The sequence below is a fragment of the Artibeus jamaicensis genome, unplaced genomic scaffold (genome assembly GCF_021234435.1).
Source record: "Artibeus jamaicensis isolate MK-2021 breed Jamaican fruit bat unplaced genomic scaffold, CSHL_Jam_final contig_1016, whole genome shotgun sequence".
NCBI lineage: Eukaryota > Metazoa > Chordata > Mammalia > Chiroptera > Phyllostomidae > Artibeus > Artibeus jamaicensis.
The window spans coordinates 8,746,609-8,762,982 of record NW_026521195.1 but is presented as its reverse complement, the minus strand read 5'-3'; the positions used below and the strand labels follow the sequence as shown (position 1 = coordinate 8,762,982).

At 46.8% G+C, this 16,374-nt stretch overlaps 1 protein-coding gene across 6 annotated transcripts in view; it reads left to right on the top strand.

Moving 5' to 3' along the window:
• Nucleotides 1-10,350, top strand: part of ITPRID1 (ITPR interacting domain containing 1) — a 118,071-nt gene extending 107,721 nt beyond the window's left edge. For 5 of the 6 annotated variants that reach the window (XM_037126549.2, XM_037126550.2, XM_037126552.2 and 2 more), the window contains 5 exons: nucleotides 2,748-2,830; nucleotides 3,136-4,434; nucleotides 8,123-8,250; nucleotides 9,011-9,122; nucleotides 9,584-10,350. In XM_037126549.2, coding sequence (XP_036982444.2) covers nucleotides 2,748-2,830; nucleotides 3,136-4,434; nucleotides 8,123-8,250; nucleotides 9,011-9,122; nucleotides 9,584-9,889 — 1,928 coding nt within the window. In that variant the 3' untranslated portion in view covers nucleotides 9,890-10,350. The remainder of the gene's footprint in view (nucleotides 1-2,747; nucleotides 2,831-3,135; nucleotides 4,435-8,122; nucleotides 8,251-9,010; nucleotides 9,123-9,583) is intronic. The other variant, XM_037126551.2, reaches the window with a different exon arrangement.
• Nucleotides 10,351-16,374: the final 6,024 nt, after the last annotated feature.

Below are 16,374 nucleotides of genomic sequence, written 5' to 3'. Positions count from 1 at the left end.
TGATCTTTTTTCTGTCGTCTCCAAAATGCTGTTAATCTCATCCAGTATAACTTTTACCTAAAACACTGTAGTTTTCATCGCTAGAATTTCAATCTGGGTGTATTTGAATATCTCATAATCTCTACTTAACACATTTAATGTTTCTTCTGCTCCTTGAACATATGGGTGATAGCAATAATCAGTGTTTTAATGTTCCTGTTTGCTAATTCTCACATCTGTGTCAGTTTTAGGTTCATTTCAATTGATTGATTTTGATTTTTCTTCTCGCCATGGGTCATCTTTTCCAGATTCATTGCACACCTAGTAGTTTTCATTAGATGCCAGATATTGTGGGTTTTGCCGGTGGGTGCTAGATATTACTGTGTTGCTATGAATATTCTTCAGCTTAGGTCTGAGACACAGTTGAGTTACTGGGAACAGTTGGGTCATTTTAGGTCTTCATTTTAAGAGCTGTCAGGTGGGAACAACACTCACCCGAGGGTAGATTACTCCCTGAGGCAAGACCCAGCTGCCTGCTCTGTCCTGCCAGTGCTCCTTGGAGCGAGGGGCTTTGGCCTCTGGCTGGAGGGAGCAGGCACTATTCCAGGCCTGGGCGAGTGTCGGGCATCATGTCTTCTCATCCTTCCCCGTGCTCCTTTCCACAGTCTTCTGAGTTTTCTCATGTGTGTGAGCTGACCAGTACATGGCTGCGTACTCGAGGGGGCCCCTGCCGAGTTCTCTGTTCCTGCCGCTCTCTCCTCCCCTGCCCTGACTCTGTGAGCTTGAGCTGGTGCCGTCCTTCCAGACTCTCAGTGCTGCCTCCTCAGCCCAGGGGTCTCTGGCCCTGTAGCAGGGCCTGTAAATGTTGTCAGGGTGACCACAGGGCTCACACTATCTGTGTTTTTAATGACCTGGGGTCCATATTCCTGAAACTGTATTTTCACAGACTTTGTCCAGTTTTTTTGTTGTTTAGGTAATAGGGAAATCTCATTTTTGTTACTCCAGCTTGCCAGAAGCAGATGTCTTGTTTAGGTCTAAGACTAGTAAGTATTACTTTACCCTTAATTATGTGACAAGATATAACAGCTGTGTGAAAAGACATTGTGTCCTCAAAACTTTGCTCAGAATCCCTTCATCTCTCTAGGCTTCAGCCATCGAAGACTGACATCCTCTGACTTTTAGCTATTCATTTTATTTGAAGGGAATTCACAAATGTGGAGTTTATAAATTTTTAATTCTACAAGTATCAGCTTCTTTCTGTCTACATTGACCTCAGGGGGAGGCAACTGGGGTGTGGGCTGGTAGGCACCACACACTGCAACCCTGGACTCTGTCTCCACTTTGTCAGGAAAGGCTGGTCGGAGGCAGTCCTGCAATGGAGGAGGCGCTGCTGCCCTTGTTAGTGGGGCTGTCCTTGACTGTTGGATCTGGAATACACAGGCAGAGACTGGGTTGTTCATCTTTCCCTTTGAAGTCTTCTCCAGTAGCTAGTCTTTCACGCCAAGACAAATTGCCTACTTCTCACTTAGGTACCAGATATCCAAGTACTGCATCCACCAACCATCAGCTTTTCCCTTTAGCCCACTCCCCAGACCCATGCCCAGTCCTGTCTTCTCCTCCTTCCACTTTTGGTATCACGAGGAAGCTACATTCCAACCACCCTCTTCCTGAGACTTCCTAGTCTAGCTCATACTGTAGTGTAGCTGAAAGCATTTCTCATTAAAGAAGAGGGGGGAAAATCTTACAATTTCATCTTCAGCTGGGTAACTCCCTAGCAACCACCCACTTCCCCCACTCCCATTAACATAACTGGATAGTTATGTAAGAAGTTACAGACAGGCTGAGAATTTCAAGATGGTCATCCTTGGAGAGTCGTTGCCTGCCCACATGCAACATTGCTCCTTCTCTGCCACTCCCTGCCTCTTGGAATGACAGGAGTAGCATTGTCAGATGTGAGCAGGGACTGGTGGTCATCTAAGCAGAATCCAGATGAGGCTCGTAAGGGGTTCCCAGCCAACATTTAGCCCAAAGAACAAGAATACATATGTCTTAGTCCATTTGGGCTACTGGAACAATACCATACACTGGGTGGTTTAACAACAGAAGTTTATTTCTCACAGTTCTGGAGGTTGGAAGTCTAAGATCAAGGTGCCAGCAGATCCCACATCTGGCGAGGGCCTGTTTTCTGGTTCGTAGATGCTCATCTCTTGCTGTGTTCTCACCTGGTGGAAGGATGGAAGGACAAGGGAGCTCTCTGGGGTGTCCTTTATAAGGGCACTAATCTCATTAATAAGAGCCCCGACCTCATTACCAGATAACCTCCCAAAGGCCCTGCTTCCTAATACTTAACCCCTATCAGGGGTTAGAATTTCAGCATATGAATTTGGAGGAACCACACAGACATTCATTTACATACAGACATATAAATTGGGGGTGTTAGGGTTTATTTTTAGCATGACATGTAAGGCATGTGCATTTCCTTCTGGATTCTCAGTACAGATCGGTTTCACAATCACTGTTATTCTAAGATGTTATTCCCTCTCCTCTGTTTCATGCTTTACTCCTTGTGTTAGGAAACCAGTGATGCAGTTTCACATGGGTGCTCTGACAGTCAGTGGGAAATCCTTAGAATCACCTTTCTCATTTCTCCTTCCCCTCAGCAGGCATTTGGAGGGTCTACGGCACGTGGGGCCCTCAGAGGCTTTGAGCCCAGTTGTGCTGGCCCATTCACACTGTGCTCACCCTGGCCTCTCTCTTTCTTTCTGCAGATGCCACAGTGAGCAGAGCAAACAGCTGCCAGTCTGACAGCAGTGGGTTCCTGGAGGAGCCACTGGAACCACCGGCCTGGCAGGTTAGGTGGCCACGCAGAAGGGTCAGAATAGTGTGGGAGGAGTTACAAGTTCCCAGTGTGCGGCTGCAATCGGAAAGGGCAGCTGGTGCTTAGAAGACAATGCCGTAGGCCTCCAGAAACAGGGACATTAAACAGGGTGCTGGGAAGTTCAGCATTGCTCTGCCTTTTACTTTCTTTTAATTTTACTAAACGAGTAAGCTGAGCCTCATGACAGCAATGATAAGGGGAAAAAGAAAGCACACGTTAAGCCTGGTGCCTCCCTGACCTTCCTGACATCTTTGCTTCCACCCTGGTTTCTTCCACAGATGCCTTTCTTGCCTGCAGGCCAGAGCCCTGCTGAGGATGGATGCACAAAGCCAGGGGGTCAGAGCCTGCGCTTAGGGTCAGCCCAGCACTGCCAGCGAGACTCAGAGGAATCTAGCTCCAAGAGCAGAGCGAGTACGTCCTTTTCCAGCCAAGACTGGAGTGTCTTAGAAGACAAGTCCCTAGAACCTGAGGTGGAGAAGGAGTCTCAGCTGGAGGCCATAGGGGTACAGCCAGGATTGGGAACCTCAGATGTGGCCCTGAGCTGGGCCACCACTGGAGGAAATCGCCCAGGGAGAGACAGCCACCAGCGGCAGCTACCACCCGTGCCCCAAACTCAGCATGAGGCCAACATCAGCAGGACTCCCTGCCAGGGTGATTGTCCCCTGGAGTTCCTGGTGACCCACGCGGGTGAAGGGTTTCTGAGGCCTGAGGGAGCCAGGGAGGCGCATGTGCACAGCCACCCCTTGGATTCTCACACATCCCCGGGAATGGGTGGTGTTCGAGACAAGTCCCTGCCTGCCAGGTCTGAGGCCCCAAGAGGAGCAGGAAGCAGTAACACCTGTCCTGACTTCAGCCGCTGCTCCCAGACACAAGGAAGTCCACCCCCGCCTGTCCCCAAGCCCAGCGCAGTCGGGACCTCTGCAGTGGACCTTAGTCACACATCCGAAAATGCCATGCCCCATCTAAATAAGCTGTCTGGGGGTGCTACTCCTCAAGCAAAGCCAAGGTGTGGGGCTTTGCACCAAATACCACCCCGGGCAGAACCTGAGCTGGGAGCCCTTCCTTCTGGTGCTGACTCAAACGCTGATAGCTCCAAGTCGGTGACAGTCCAGATGTCCTCCAGTCTGGTGTCAGCTGCTCAGAGTGCTGTGGCCTGGGGGACTCATTCTAGAAGAACAAGTTCAGAAGGCACTGTGCATGACCCTGTTACGGTGACACAACCAGTTCTGGGGACAGAAACCAGACAGTTCAATGATGTTTCTGTTCAGACTTGTAAATGGGAGCCCAGGTCCTGGTGCTGCTGTTTGGTTCCAAGTAACGAAGCCCAGCCCCTCACCAAATCCATCTCCCTAGACACCGGCTTCCCCAGTAGCTGCCCGGTGTGCATCTGCTGTGCCGCACCTGCCCACTGCTGGGGCTGCTGTCATCACCATCCCCACTGCCACTCGGAGGGGCCGAGCCCCGGCCCAGTGTCCTCGGCCTGCAGGCACGGCCCGCACTCACATGGTCACCTGGAAGCCCAGTTCATGAAGACTCTGGAAGTCCTGCAGGACACCGCAGTGAGGGAGCTGTGCTCTGTGAGTGTTGATCTCTGTACAGGGGGGCAGGGCGCAGATGAGGTAACAAACTCCAAAGGGGTGATGTTTGGCCTGCCTTCTAAACATAAGCTCTCGGGGTGTACCTTCCCATTGCAAATCATGAGTAGTGTTTGTGGAGAGCTTTATGGTTTATGGTCTTCTCTCACAAACGTCTGCTTATTTTATACTTCCTGTTACCTTGTGAATTAAGGAAGGCAAATTATATTATCAATTCCTATTGTACAAAGGGCTGTAGAACCTTACATACATTCCTATGGAAGGTTATAAAGATTGCTGCATTTGAACCTCATCTACAGTGCAGTCTAACTAACCAGTTCTCTGTCTTACAGTCACTTAGCCATGTGATCTCACAAGCCAACCAGTGTCTTTGAGCCTAGCTCTGAGCATCCCCAGCAGTGTAGAGAAATCTGGCCACTTGAAAGAGTTGTTCCTTCTGACTTAACTCTGTGACCTATAGCACTTCCACAGGAGGTGAGGGCTTCTGTGGCCCAGCCTCAGACTTGTGTGTAAGTCTTAAAAGAACAGGAGTTTGGACGAGTGTGCATATCGCCATCCCATGTCTTCTAATACCTGGTCTCATGTCAGCTTAGCCCTCCCGCTTCTTAGAATTTGCAATTATACCAAAAAAATGACATTTTTATATCAAACTGATTTAGCATTGCACATCTGCTGAAATGCATACTACATTGGGTTTTACTAGAAAACAATGCATTTCTCTTTATTTAAATCCAAGGAATCACAAACATACACTCAAAGGAAACAACCAGATCACACATACATGTGCGTATTTGTACTCCTATGTACACACACACACAGGCAGAAAAGCAAGTGAAAGTAAGGTATTTCATTCACCCCTGAAAGAGGCTATTTAACCAAATGAAAGAGCAGGCTCAGGAACAAAGAGAAGAAACCTCCACAGCGAGCGAGCCTGGGTCTGCAGGCCTGAAAAATATTCTGGAGAAAAACAGCTCCACCTTGGATGCCGGGTGCTAGCTAAGGATAGAAAAGTTCATAACTAATAAGAAAATTGTCTGGAAAACAGGTCTTGGACCCAGTGGAGATGACAGGCAGAGACCGGTGCCGTCTCTCACATGGCAGTGGGAGTTCCAAGCAGATGCTGAAATTAAAAGCGCTTTCAGTTGCAAGCTCAGGAAAACCTCCCCACCGCACCCCTTTGCATGGCGCAGGTAACAGGAAGTATAAAATAAGCAGACGTTTGTGAGAGAAGACCATAAACCATAAAGCTCTCCACAAGTGCAGAGAGGGACACACTTGGCTGGTCAATGCCATTTCCATGATCTGGGCAGTCCCCTGAGACAGTGGTTTACTGACACAATGAAACTTCTGTGTATAAGTGAATTCTTCACAATGATTTGTTAATTTAAAAATTTTCCAGAAGATATATCATTAATTAGGTTTTTGGCATTAAGAAATTCTTTTATAATGTTTATGATTTAGATTTAAAGAAAAAAGAGCACTCACAGTTGAGCCAGTTCAAAAGTTCATTGTTTCTTGGTGGCGTGGCTCTGGCCATTGAAATTGTCCTAGTAGCGTAGGCCAGTAAAGCAGACCTTGCGTGATGTGGTGTTCACGCAAAAAAGAGTTCAAAACAGTCCCCTCTTTTATTCATTCATTCATTTGCTGAAGGTTTTCTTTTTTTTTTTTTTTTTGGAACTACTTCAATGCTTATTCTCGAGTTCAAATGTATTTTCAGTGTTCCCAAATGGCCAGGAGATGGCAGTGTTTCAGAATTTTCCACATCATTCCCTTTATTTGGAACCCCAGGCCAGGTATCTCAGCCCCCACCCGACCTTCCAAGTACAAAACCTAAAATAACTAGAGGAAACAAACCACTCAGTAATGACAATGTTCAGCCTACTTGAGCAGCCTATTTTCATATCCCTGTTCTCACTGGCCGTGGAATGTTGTCGCCCTGTACGAATCTGTTAGGACCGCATATCAGCTCACTCTGAAGGGACAAATAACTTCTCTGGGTGGCCAGCCACACTGCAGTCCCTGCTGTGACTCAGAGAGAAGAAATGACCCAGCAGGCTTGGGTTTGACATCTGACTGCCACGTTCTGACCTGGGACAAGTTGGTTAACTGTTCTGAGTCACAGCACTTATCTCGAAAAGAAGTCCTTCTCAGTTGCTAAGATCTTATGTGGCTTGAAGAGCCACAATTGCCACCTTTCAGACACTCTTGCCAACACCAAGAATGCCTCAAACATGCCTCTAACGGACTCAGGTGCCCTCCCTCACACAGAAGCAAAGGTGATAGAGAGCTCCGCTATACCAGCATGTTCTTCCACACAAAAATTAGAGGATAGAATCAAAACCAAACTCTCCAAGCAAAATGATGGAGTGCTTTCAACAGAAAAACAGTGTTCCTGGGAAAATAATTTTTATTATAATTCCAGTTTTAAAAAAATACATCATCAGGCTGCCAGGATCTTGACCGTGTGGGTTTGAGGAGAAGGATAAGAAATCTGGGGCTTCATCAAAGCAGGGCTGGGTGGAATTAACATAGCCCTAAGACTGGTTTCCATGGAAAGAGGAAGAAAGGTTAAAAAGAGGCCTGTCTGAGAAATCAGTTTCCTTTCAAGAGCTTCCCCGAGGTCCAGCTTCCTGCGTTCCACTTTCATCTCATTGCTCCCCTGTGTGCAAGGAATGCTGGGGGATATAGTCTTTTTACTTAGACTCATTGCTATCCCTAAAATATTAGAGTTTGCTAGTAAGAACGAAGGGGAGAAAGATAGTGGGTAGGCAACTAGCAGCCTGTGCCTCACCAGTCAGAAAGGGGGTCCAAACCCATGGGCCCGGTAGAGAGAGCATTAGGCTCCAGCCAGTTTTCATGTCGCTCAGTCAGGTGGGTAGGGATGATGGGCTCTTGGTCAATGGATCCATTCAAAGCACGGTCCAACCTGGGCTGGAGAACGAGATGCCTGGTTCTCAGGCATCTCACAGCAAATCAGCAAATCATCAGAGTGCTTGACAAATGGACAGGGCTGCAAGGAGATATTTAAAAAGGAAACCAAAGCACACAGAGAGAGTAAGGGTTAAAGAGTGATTCTCATTAGGAACGGTGCAGAGCAGGCCTGGGAGGATGGTTCAGTCCCTGGTTCCAGTTCATGGCAGGACAGGTGCCCAGCGGTGCCTGCATTGCTGTGGGTGGGCTTGTTAGGTGGCTGGAGGTGACCCTGGATTTCGATCACCAGGGACTGTGGTTAAGCCAAGCTAAGACCAATAAAAAGTATTCTTAGAAGACTTTCTCTAAATAAACATAACCATCTGAACAAATGTGTTCAGTGCTGTTGAGGTTCAGTGTGAGGCAGTGCTCAGCTGCAGTTAAACAAGGTAGACTCAACTTCTCCAACCACACACTTGCCCTCTGGCCATCTCCCCCACCATTACCTACAACCTCCTATCCCTATGTCACTGGTCCCCCAGACTGCCTTCCCACCCATCAACTTCCGCCACCCTTCTTTCTCAGCCAGTGCTGCCTCAAGTGGCTCGGAGAAGCCCGAGGCTGGGCTTTCCCTCTTCTCTCCCCCACACATTAGCAATACAGCAAAGCTGTGGACCCAGGTGGAATGGCAGGCTCCACCGTGGTAAACTGGCAGTGAATCAGATGCTTGTCCTTCTGAACTCTTTCTGATTGTTCTCAGTGCACAGCCCACGAGATGGAAGCAATGAAGATGCTCTGCCAGGGTTTCCGGGAGCATTTAGAGGAAATGGAGCAGCACCTTACAGGACAGCAGGCACTCTTTTCCAGGGACATGTCGGAAGAGGAAAGGTAATTATACTTTCCTCTGAGGGAGCCATAAGGGCAAGTACCAACCCACACACCTGAACCCAGGAAGGGTAATCAGGGCGGGACAGAGCAGCACCCAGGAGCCACTGGCCAGCTTTGCCTAGGTTTTCACGTTCTTGTTTTCTCATGGGAGTCTTTGAGAGCCATTGGCTGGACGGCCACATGAATTCTTGACGGCCAGGGCTCTCTGAGGTTAGAGGTGGGCTGTAGCTGGGTCGAAGCTCTGCCAGGACTAGAAGAAGTCCTAGCCAGCAGGGTATCTTTAATCAATGCGACGGTCTCATATAAGTATGAATGGCAGGCTTATGAGAGTTAGAAAACCTACATTATTATCACATAGATTAAAAGTGCATAACCCAGAAGGAGATGGGTAGTCACCTGAGGTTGGGGATGGGACTAGGGATCACCTGTAAAAAGCCATGAAGGTCCTTATTGGGAAGGCAGGAGTGTTCCGAATCTGGGCGGAAACAGTTGCCCAGCTCAATATATTCACTAAAAATCATTGAATTGCACTCGACGTAGGTAAACTTCATGATGTGTAAGTTACTCTGCAACAGAGTTGTTCAAAAAGAAAAACCCTGCCCTGGTAATACACCTGTGTCTGTAACCACTACGAATAAAGAAGGGGACACTCTCTTGCGAGAACTATCAAAGAAGTGACCTACATTTTGAGAGGAGCAGTGGAAGATGGCACTTGGGTGGAGGCAATTGTGAAATTTGACTTCCTATTATTTGCTGGCAGGAAGGAGGCGGAGCACCTGCAAACTTTACGCAAAGCCCTGCGGCAGCAGGTGGAGGAGCTGGAGTTTCAGCTAGGAGACCGGGCTCGGCAAATCAGAGGAGGGATCCTGCTGGTACGGGGCAAGCGGGTGTGGGGTTGGACTGCGTGCTGCCCACATAGGCGGGGTGCGTTCAGTGGGAAACTGAAGTGTGCGGTCATTTCCGATTCCAGAGCTGGGTACCAGCCCCTTCGTTTTAAATATAAAGAAATTAGAGTCCAGAGAAGTGCATGGGCTTGCTCGTGGCTGCATGGCTAACCAATGGTGATTCAGGATTAGAACTCAGGTCACCTGACCCCGTGCCAGTCTTTCTCACTGCCCCATAAACAGTGGTATTAGCCAATTTTCCAAATGAGAACAAGAGACACGCAGCTTTGGACTGAATGTGGGCTCGGTCACAGCCAGCACCTGCTCTTAGCTCACACACCCACTCTGGAGAACCCACCACCCATCCATGCCTCTCGTCTGAGTTAGCTGTTTTGGTGTGTCTATAGAAGGTAAGTCATCCACTCTTTTTGTTGTTGTTTTCCTTTTAGCAGCTTGAGCTTCTCACAGGAGAACCCCCTGAAAACTGTACAAATCTGCACCAATATGACTGGACAGAAGACAAGAAGGGCCAGATTCCACATGCCCAGGCCCACCCAGCCTTGTCCCCGGGGGCTGCCTCCCCTGCCGATGACAGCCAGCAGGCTTCCTGCCCACATATAAGCCATGGGGCTGCCTGTCCTCCACCCGCCTTGGAGCGCCACACAAGGATGTCTCCTCCAGCTCGGGAAGAGTTAGGTGCAGCCCTTTCATCCCAGCATCCTGTTGGAGAAAAGGAGACAGATATCTGCCTCTAGGTCAGAGTGGGCTTGATGGCCTTCCTGCAAAACGCAAGAGCACGTTCTAGCCGGAGAAGGATCTCTAAATTTTCCCAATGACACTTACCTCTTAGCCTGTTATTGGCTATGTTTAAAAACATTCTACCGTATGGCTAAACCTGGGAGGATCTCAGAATATTCTAATTCTCATTCATTACAGAATAAGTGAGCAGCTACTGTGTGCCTGGCAGAGAATATGTGGCAGCCCATGTAGGAACAATTAGTCCTCTCTTCTCATCAATACCTTCTGTGACTAGAAGCAAAACGTATAGTGAAACCAATTTTGCCACAGGCCAATTTCTATAAACAAGAGTTAAGCTCCCATGGCATTTAATCAACACCATAATGAAACGATGTTGAAAAAAAGGCACGTATTCAAGGATCTGCTGTATATCTCAAAGTACATACAGTGTACGGTCCTCGCCCTGCTCAAATCTACTGTCCTCTTGGGGAGAGAATATAAATAAATATGTATGAATTGAAAACCTGTGTGAAAGTGCATTGAAGGAAATAACAGGGTTTATGAAAGAGAAATGCAGCTGGGAGTCTGTTCAGGCCGGGGGATCAGGAGGGCCTGGTGACAACGGGAGGTCCAGGCGTAAGGGCCGGCCAGAAGCATCAGTGAGGCACCGACCATAGGCCGGCGAGTTTCCTGTGCTCGGGACAGAGCTGTGAACAGACAGACGAGGTTTCTCCTCACAAAGACTTGGATGAAGAGTGAAAAACAACAAATAATTCCCACCCTGACCAGTGCCATGGTGAGGACGAGCATGCGGTGTGGGGTGAGAAGTGTGCACAGTGGTCAGACTGGCCAGGGAGAGCCTTGCTAAGGCAGGTGAGGGAGACAGAGGAAGCCGTATGGAATTCTGGGGAAAGAACCATCTTTAAAGCAGAGGGAATGAGAGTTTCAGGCCCTGAGGCCGAAACAGTGAGCAGGACTGAGAGCCTGAGAGATGGAGGAGTGGAGGGACCGAAGTCGAAGAGGTAGGCCACAGGGCTGGCTGGAGGCTGGGTGCCAGGGCCCTTGGGTAATGAGCTGTTTCAGTTTCATACAGGGTGGTCATGTGATCCGATTTGCAGTAAGAAGTCAGTCATTGGCTGAAAGCGGCTGCAGGAGCACTAATCAGTCCCCCAGTCTCATCAGAGAGCTCTGTGTGCAGGAAGAGCAGGATCCAGCCCTCAGTCCAGGCACTGCAGGGAGTGGCAGTGGGAAATCTCATCAGAGCAGGGAAAAAAGTACTCAGAGAGGTATGTGATATAATAACTAAAAAACTTCATTGTCCAAATACACCAACAAACCACTGCAGGTTTTTGTCTATTGCTAATGTCTATTGCAATAGTTTTTCTACCCACTGGGATATAACTTGTAATATTGAAGTCACACATAATGTCCTCTTGAAACTATATCTGCTTCCCTCTTTTACCTCTATAGGGACACGTACCTTTTCCTTTGTGTCTCTAGTGTACCCTGTGATGACTACACCCTTAACTCCAGTGCCTACATGGCCCTTAATTGTTCATATTTCTACCTTCCCCTTGTCTTCAAAGTACATTTCTTGAAGGGAGAGATTCAGTCTTTATCTTTCTGGAATCAGCCAAACATGGTTGGGACATTTGGTGAAAAAAAAAAAAAAACATGTATTTTAAAATATCAGAACTGATCTCATGACAAAACCGAGTGGTATTTTCACTGGGTATGGAAAACTGCATTGACAATATTTTTCTTTCAACACTTTAAAAATATTATTCCACCTTCGTTGAATTTATCCTACTTGAAGTTTGCCAAACTTCTAGCATTGGGAAATAGATGTCCTTTCCCAGATTTGGGAAATTTGCAGCCATAATTTCCTCAAATATATCTCTGCACTAATTCCTTCCCCCTCCCTGTCCAGAGCTGTAATAACACTGATGTAGACACTTGTGGTACTGTCCCACAGTTCTTTGAGGTTCTGTTCTTTTTTTTTTTTTAATCAAAATCTTTTTTCTTCTGTATTTTCCAGATTGGATCATTTTTATTGATCTACCCTTAAGCTTATCGACCATTTTCTTTCTCATTGCCATTCTGCTTTTGAAGTCTTTCAGTGGACTTTTTTATTTCTGTTATTGTGTCTCTCAGTTCAAAATTTTCCATTTGGTTCTTGGGTATACCATCTATTTCTTTGCTGAAAAAGCCTACCTTTGAGCTCCTTTCAGCAGTATTCACCTTTGCTTCATGGGTAATTATTATAAGAGGTGCTTTAAAATCTCGATCAATTCCCACATCTGGGTCATCTTAAAATTTGCATACATTGGTTACTTTTCCACTTAAAGGTTGTTACCTTTTTCTGGTTCTATGTACATTGAGTAATTTGGGATCATATCCTGGACATTTTGGTATTATGCTATAAGATTCTTTGTTTGTTTGCTTACTTTAGTAGGCAATCAACCAAGTTAGGCTCAGAGCACAGTCCTGACCCACCTGTAGGCTGTGGTTCCAGTGTCCACTTAGTTGCCACTGCCTGTCTGTACCGCCTGGCCTACCCCATGTGTGCCCCATCCAGGGCTCAGAATGAGACTTGAGTGGCGGTCTAGCCTGTTTTCAGAGCCTTAGTATGTTGCTTATGGTCGAGTTCTATGCATTATAGCTCGTGATGAGTCCAACACTTTGTGTGCAGCTTGAAAGGGTCCCTTTCTCTAGATAACTCCTTTGTGTGAATCCCCCCACCTTCTCTGACTCCTATGGGTTTATCCCCATGGCTCTGCCTAGAAGAACATGGTTTTAGTATCCATGGAGCGTAATGAACTTCCTGAAACTGGTCCGCCTGTGGGAAAAGGAGCTGCTGGAGCCCCTCCACCCGATGCCACCCTCCCTGCCATGGACATGCCCCACCCTCGGGGTGCCGGAGCAGGGCTTGGGGAGCAGAAGATCTCTTTTTCCCGTCAGCTCCTCTCCCGACTCCCTAGCCTAAGACAGAGGATTTTTCTTGTAGTTTTTTCTGTTTCACAGTTTCAAGATTCAGGCTGCCCTAGAATCTAAGCCAGGGAATATGGAAGGAAAGAAGCTCATCTTTGTGAGCTGGTTCTTCAAGTTTTTTATTCTCTTCCCCTGTTGTCTTGCTAATATATAATTTTAAGCAATTCAGATAGTTGCTTTGTATATTCTGTTCAGGACTTTTAGTTGTAATCGGTGGGAAAGATAAGGAGAAGCACTCACTCTGTCTTAATCGAAATTCAAATTTGCCAACCTGAATGATTTTAATATTCTCTTACTATATCAAAAAATGCTATCACTTGTTTTGTATATAAATCACACAGAGAAACAACAAACATGTGTAGTAAACATCATTATCCCCCTTTTAAAGAAGAGGAAACAGACTCACGGAGCCTTGGTGGGTTGCTTAGTGTCTGGAAACACAGGCCTGAGCCAAGGCTGGAGCTGAACTCGGAGTCGGTCTGTAGCCCAGGCCCACCAGCTCTGCCACGCAGCCCAAGGGGACTGAGCCAGAGGTGCTCGGATTACATGTGAAGATCAGGTGGTTATCTTCTCGGAGGCCTGTGTTTTCCTAGCTTTCAGCATTGATTAGGTCAAGTTGAAAGATGTACTTATGCACAAGGCAGGTTGAGATTTAATATTGCTTTGTGTTGGTTATTGGGCAGGTGTTTGTTTAAAGGAAGTGGAAACAGGTGTGTGGGCCTGATTCAATTACATGATGGAGGGGAACACGCTGATCCATGGCCATTTTCAAGGAGAGATGCTGATTGTGCTAATTAATCATTTGTCTGTCAGAACATAATAGAAAATGATGTTCCAGTTACCATTGGTATGGAACGCGGACTTGTGTGTCTGGCTCCCTGGCAACCAGATGCAACTGTTTGTGATGACAGCGATTGAGATGCAGTACCCAAGTCCCCCCGGATCGCCATGTCCAAGATCATGCGAAGGAAAGGTGTTTCATAAACTCTTGCCAGCAGTATGGGACATTATCCAACAGGAATCATTTCTCGAAGGAACTGTTCCTTCAAAGAGATTAATTGAGTCCTTTTAGGTCACAAAGGCGTCCCAGAGATGCGGCTGAATGGAACATTTTCCCACGCCGTGCATTGCAGCACTCTACCCCCCCAACCTAGACGTTGATGCTCGTAACGGAGCTTCATAGTAACACTGTATTTAATGCTTTCATTTATCCACTTGCCACCCAATAGCCAGAGTGTCCTTTTAAAAATGTAAATCAGGTACGTTGCGCTCCTGCATAAGAATTCCCAGTGACTTTTCAGAACATTTATATTTAAACCCCAAGATCTGTACTGAGATCTACAAAGCTCTACACAGCTCCCCCTGCACACTTCTGTGATCCCGTTTCATACCTCCTTCTCCCTCCCTCTCTTACTGTGAGTCCACTTCATGGATCTTGCTAATTCCTGAACATGTAGGCGAGGGGTATTTTTACTTCCCGGGCATTATTGCTGCTGTTCTCTCTTTGCATTTGTTCTTCCGTGGCCCCCAAACCATCACAGGGCTGGTACATTCTCATCCAGACCTCCGATCAGATGCCACCTCTTCAGAAAGGCCTCCGCGGACAGCCCCATACTCAACGGGGCTTCTTCGTACATGCCTCTGTGCACTTTCCACCCAAGGACCCTGCCTTGCTCTTTGCTGTGCGTTTGTTTTATGGGTTATTATCACTCTATTTGTCTTTTTGTTCAGCGGCTGTCTCCCTTACTACGACATGCACTTTGTGGGGAAGAGACTTATCTGTCGTCTTTCTACTTTCTATCCTCAGGCCTAAAACAGAAAAGAATTTGGTGAGTGAATGGACAAGAGAATTAATTCACTAACTAATATATCGACATTAATAAACACTGGCTACCCATAACTAAGACATAGTCTCGTCCATCAAGGAATTTTTAGGTTGGGGAGGAAAACACATGTCACTGGTCATCTGTTCATGCCACCTCTTTGTTTATACCTTGCAAAAAATCCTCCCACAGTGAGGTTTTAGAGCCTGAGAGCCTCATTTTCACCAGGCAGTAGAGACATTGAGGAAAAATTATTAGGACCACATGGCAAGTCTTTAATGAAGTTAATGCAACCCGAGCAATAGTTTCTTCTGCTTCGGAATTCCATCTCCTTTTAAATTAAAGGAGTTGCCTCTTGCCTGCAGGGAAGCCAGCCATAAAAGACCAAATATTTTATGATCTCACTGATACGGGAAGTTCAGAATGATCCAGTCTATAGAGACAGAGTATAGACGGGTGGGTGTGCAGGGCTGGACAGGAGGCCAGGGAATGGACGTGACTGCTGACCATAGCACAGAATTTCTTTTAATGGGGAAGAGAAATATCTAGAAATGAGATTATGGGGATGACTGCACAATTCTAAAAATGTGCTACAAACCATGAAATTGTTCACTTTAATTGCTCTGTGTTTAAATTATATCTCAGTGAAGTGTTTTTTTAAAAGTAAGGCAGGCAAGCAGACACCTGAGATGGAGCATCTCCTGAGAGGCAAGGGCAGGTGCCTCACCTGAGCTGGGAATGAATCTGCCCTGAGAGAAGCCACGGCTGGAGCCAGCGGAGGAGAGAGAAGTACATGGGCGCCATGTCTGATAGGGCCTGTTAAGCCATGACCAGGAGTTGGATGCTGTTTTGAATGTAGTGAGAAGCCATTGGCGGGTTTGAAGTAGGACGGTGACAAGACAATGCTTGTTGACACCCTGTGAGGAGACTATTCTGGCTGCCTTGTGTGTGCTTGAGTCAGGACGCATGACAGGGAGCAGGGAGACCTGCTGTAGTAATCTGGAAAGCACTCAAAACTGTAGTAGATTTATTTTCTTCTCCTTTCTTCTCTCCTCTTCTCTCAAGTGCCAAAAACCAAGGTCACTTTGCATTTAGCAGAACAGTTCTTATGAATTGTCCCAGAAAAATGCACTAGTCAAAATATTTGAACCCCTGTTAACCTTTAGTACCTGAAACAAGCCGCACATCACTGGCCACAAGAGAACAACCTATTAATAATGAAAAATTTAGACCAGTCTTACATAATTAGTCCTTATAGAGACAGTATTCTCCCAATTTAGTATCAAAACCTGCTTTTCACTCCAAATAGCACTGTCAAAGTAAAGCAGAGGCTGCTTCCTTTGTGACAACTCCGCACCAATTTCCTAGCTCACAGCGACCAAATGATTTTCCTCCATCGCAAACGAACTGCAGTCTTCCGGGCTATATTTGGAAAAGGAACAATAAGGCGTCTGTAGAAAAACAGCCTTTGCATTCGAGTCCTCTTCTTGTCTGAGGGGCTCTTTCCATCGTGCAAGCTCAAGTGGGTGGCAGAGAACAGGCAGGCTTTGTTAGACCATTACTCATGTAATGAGATTTGAGGTCTGCTATTCAACACATTTTTTCAGTGGGCACTTTCCCATTGAAAGTGGGACTGAATTGCTGCCTACATAGTTTGATTATCCAACATGATTTCAAAGTAAAAGAGG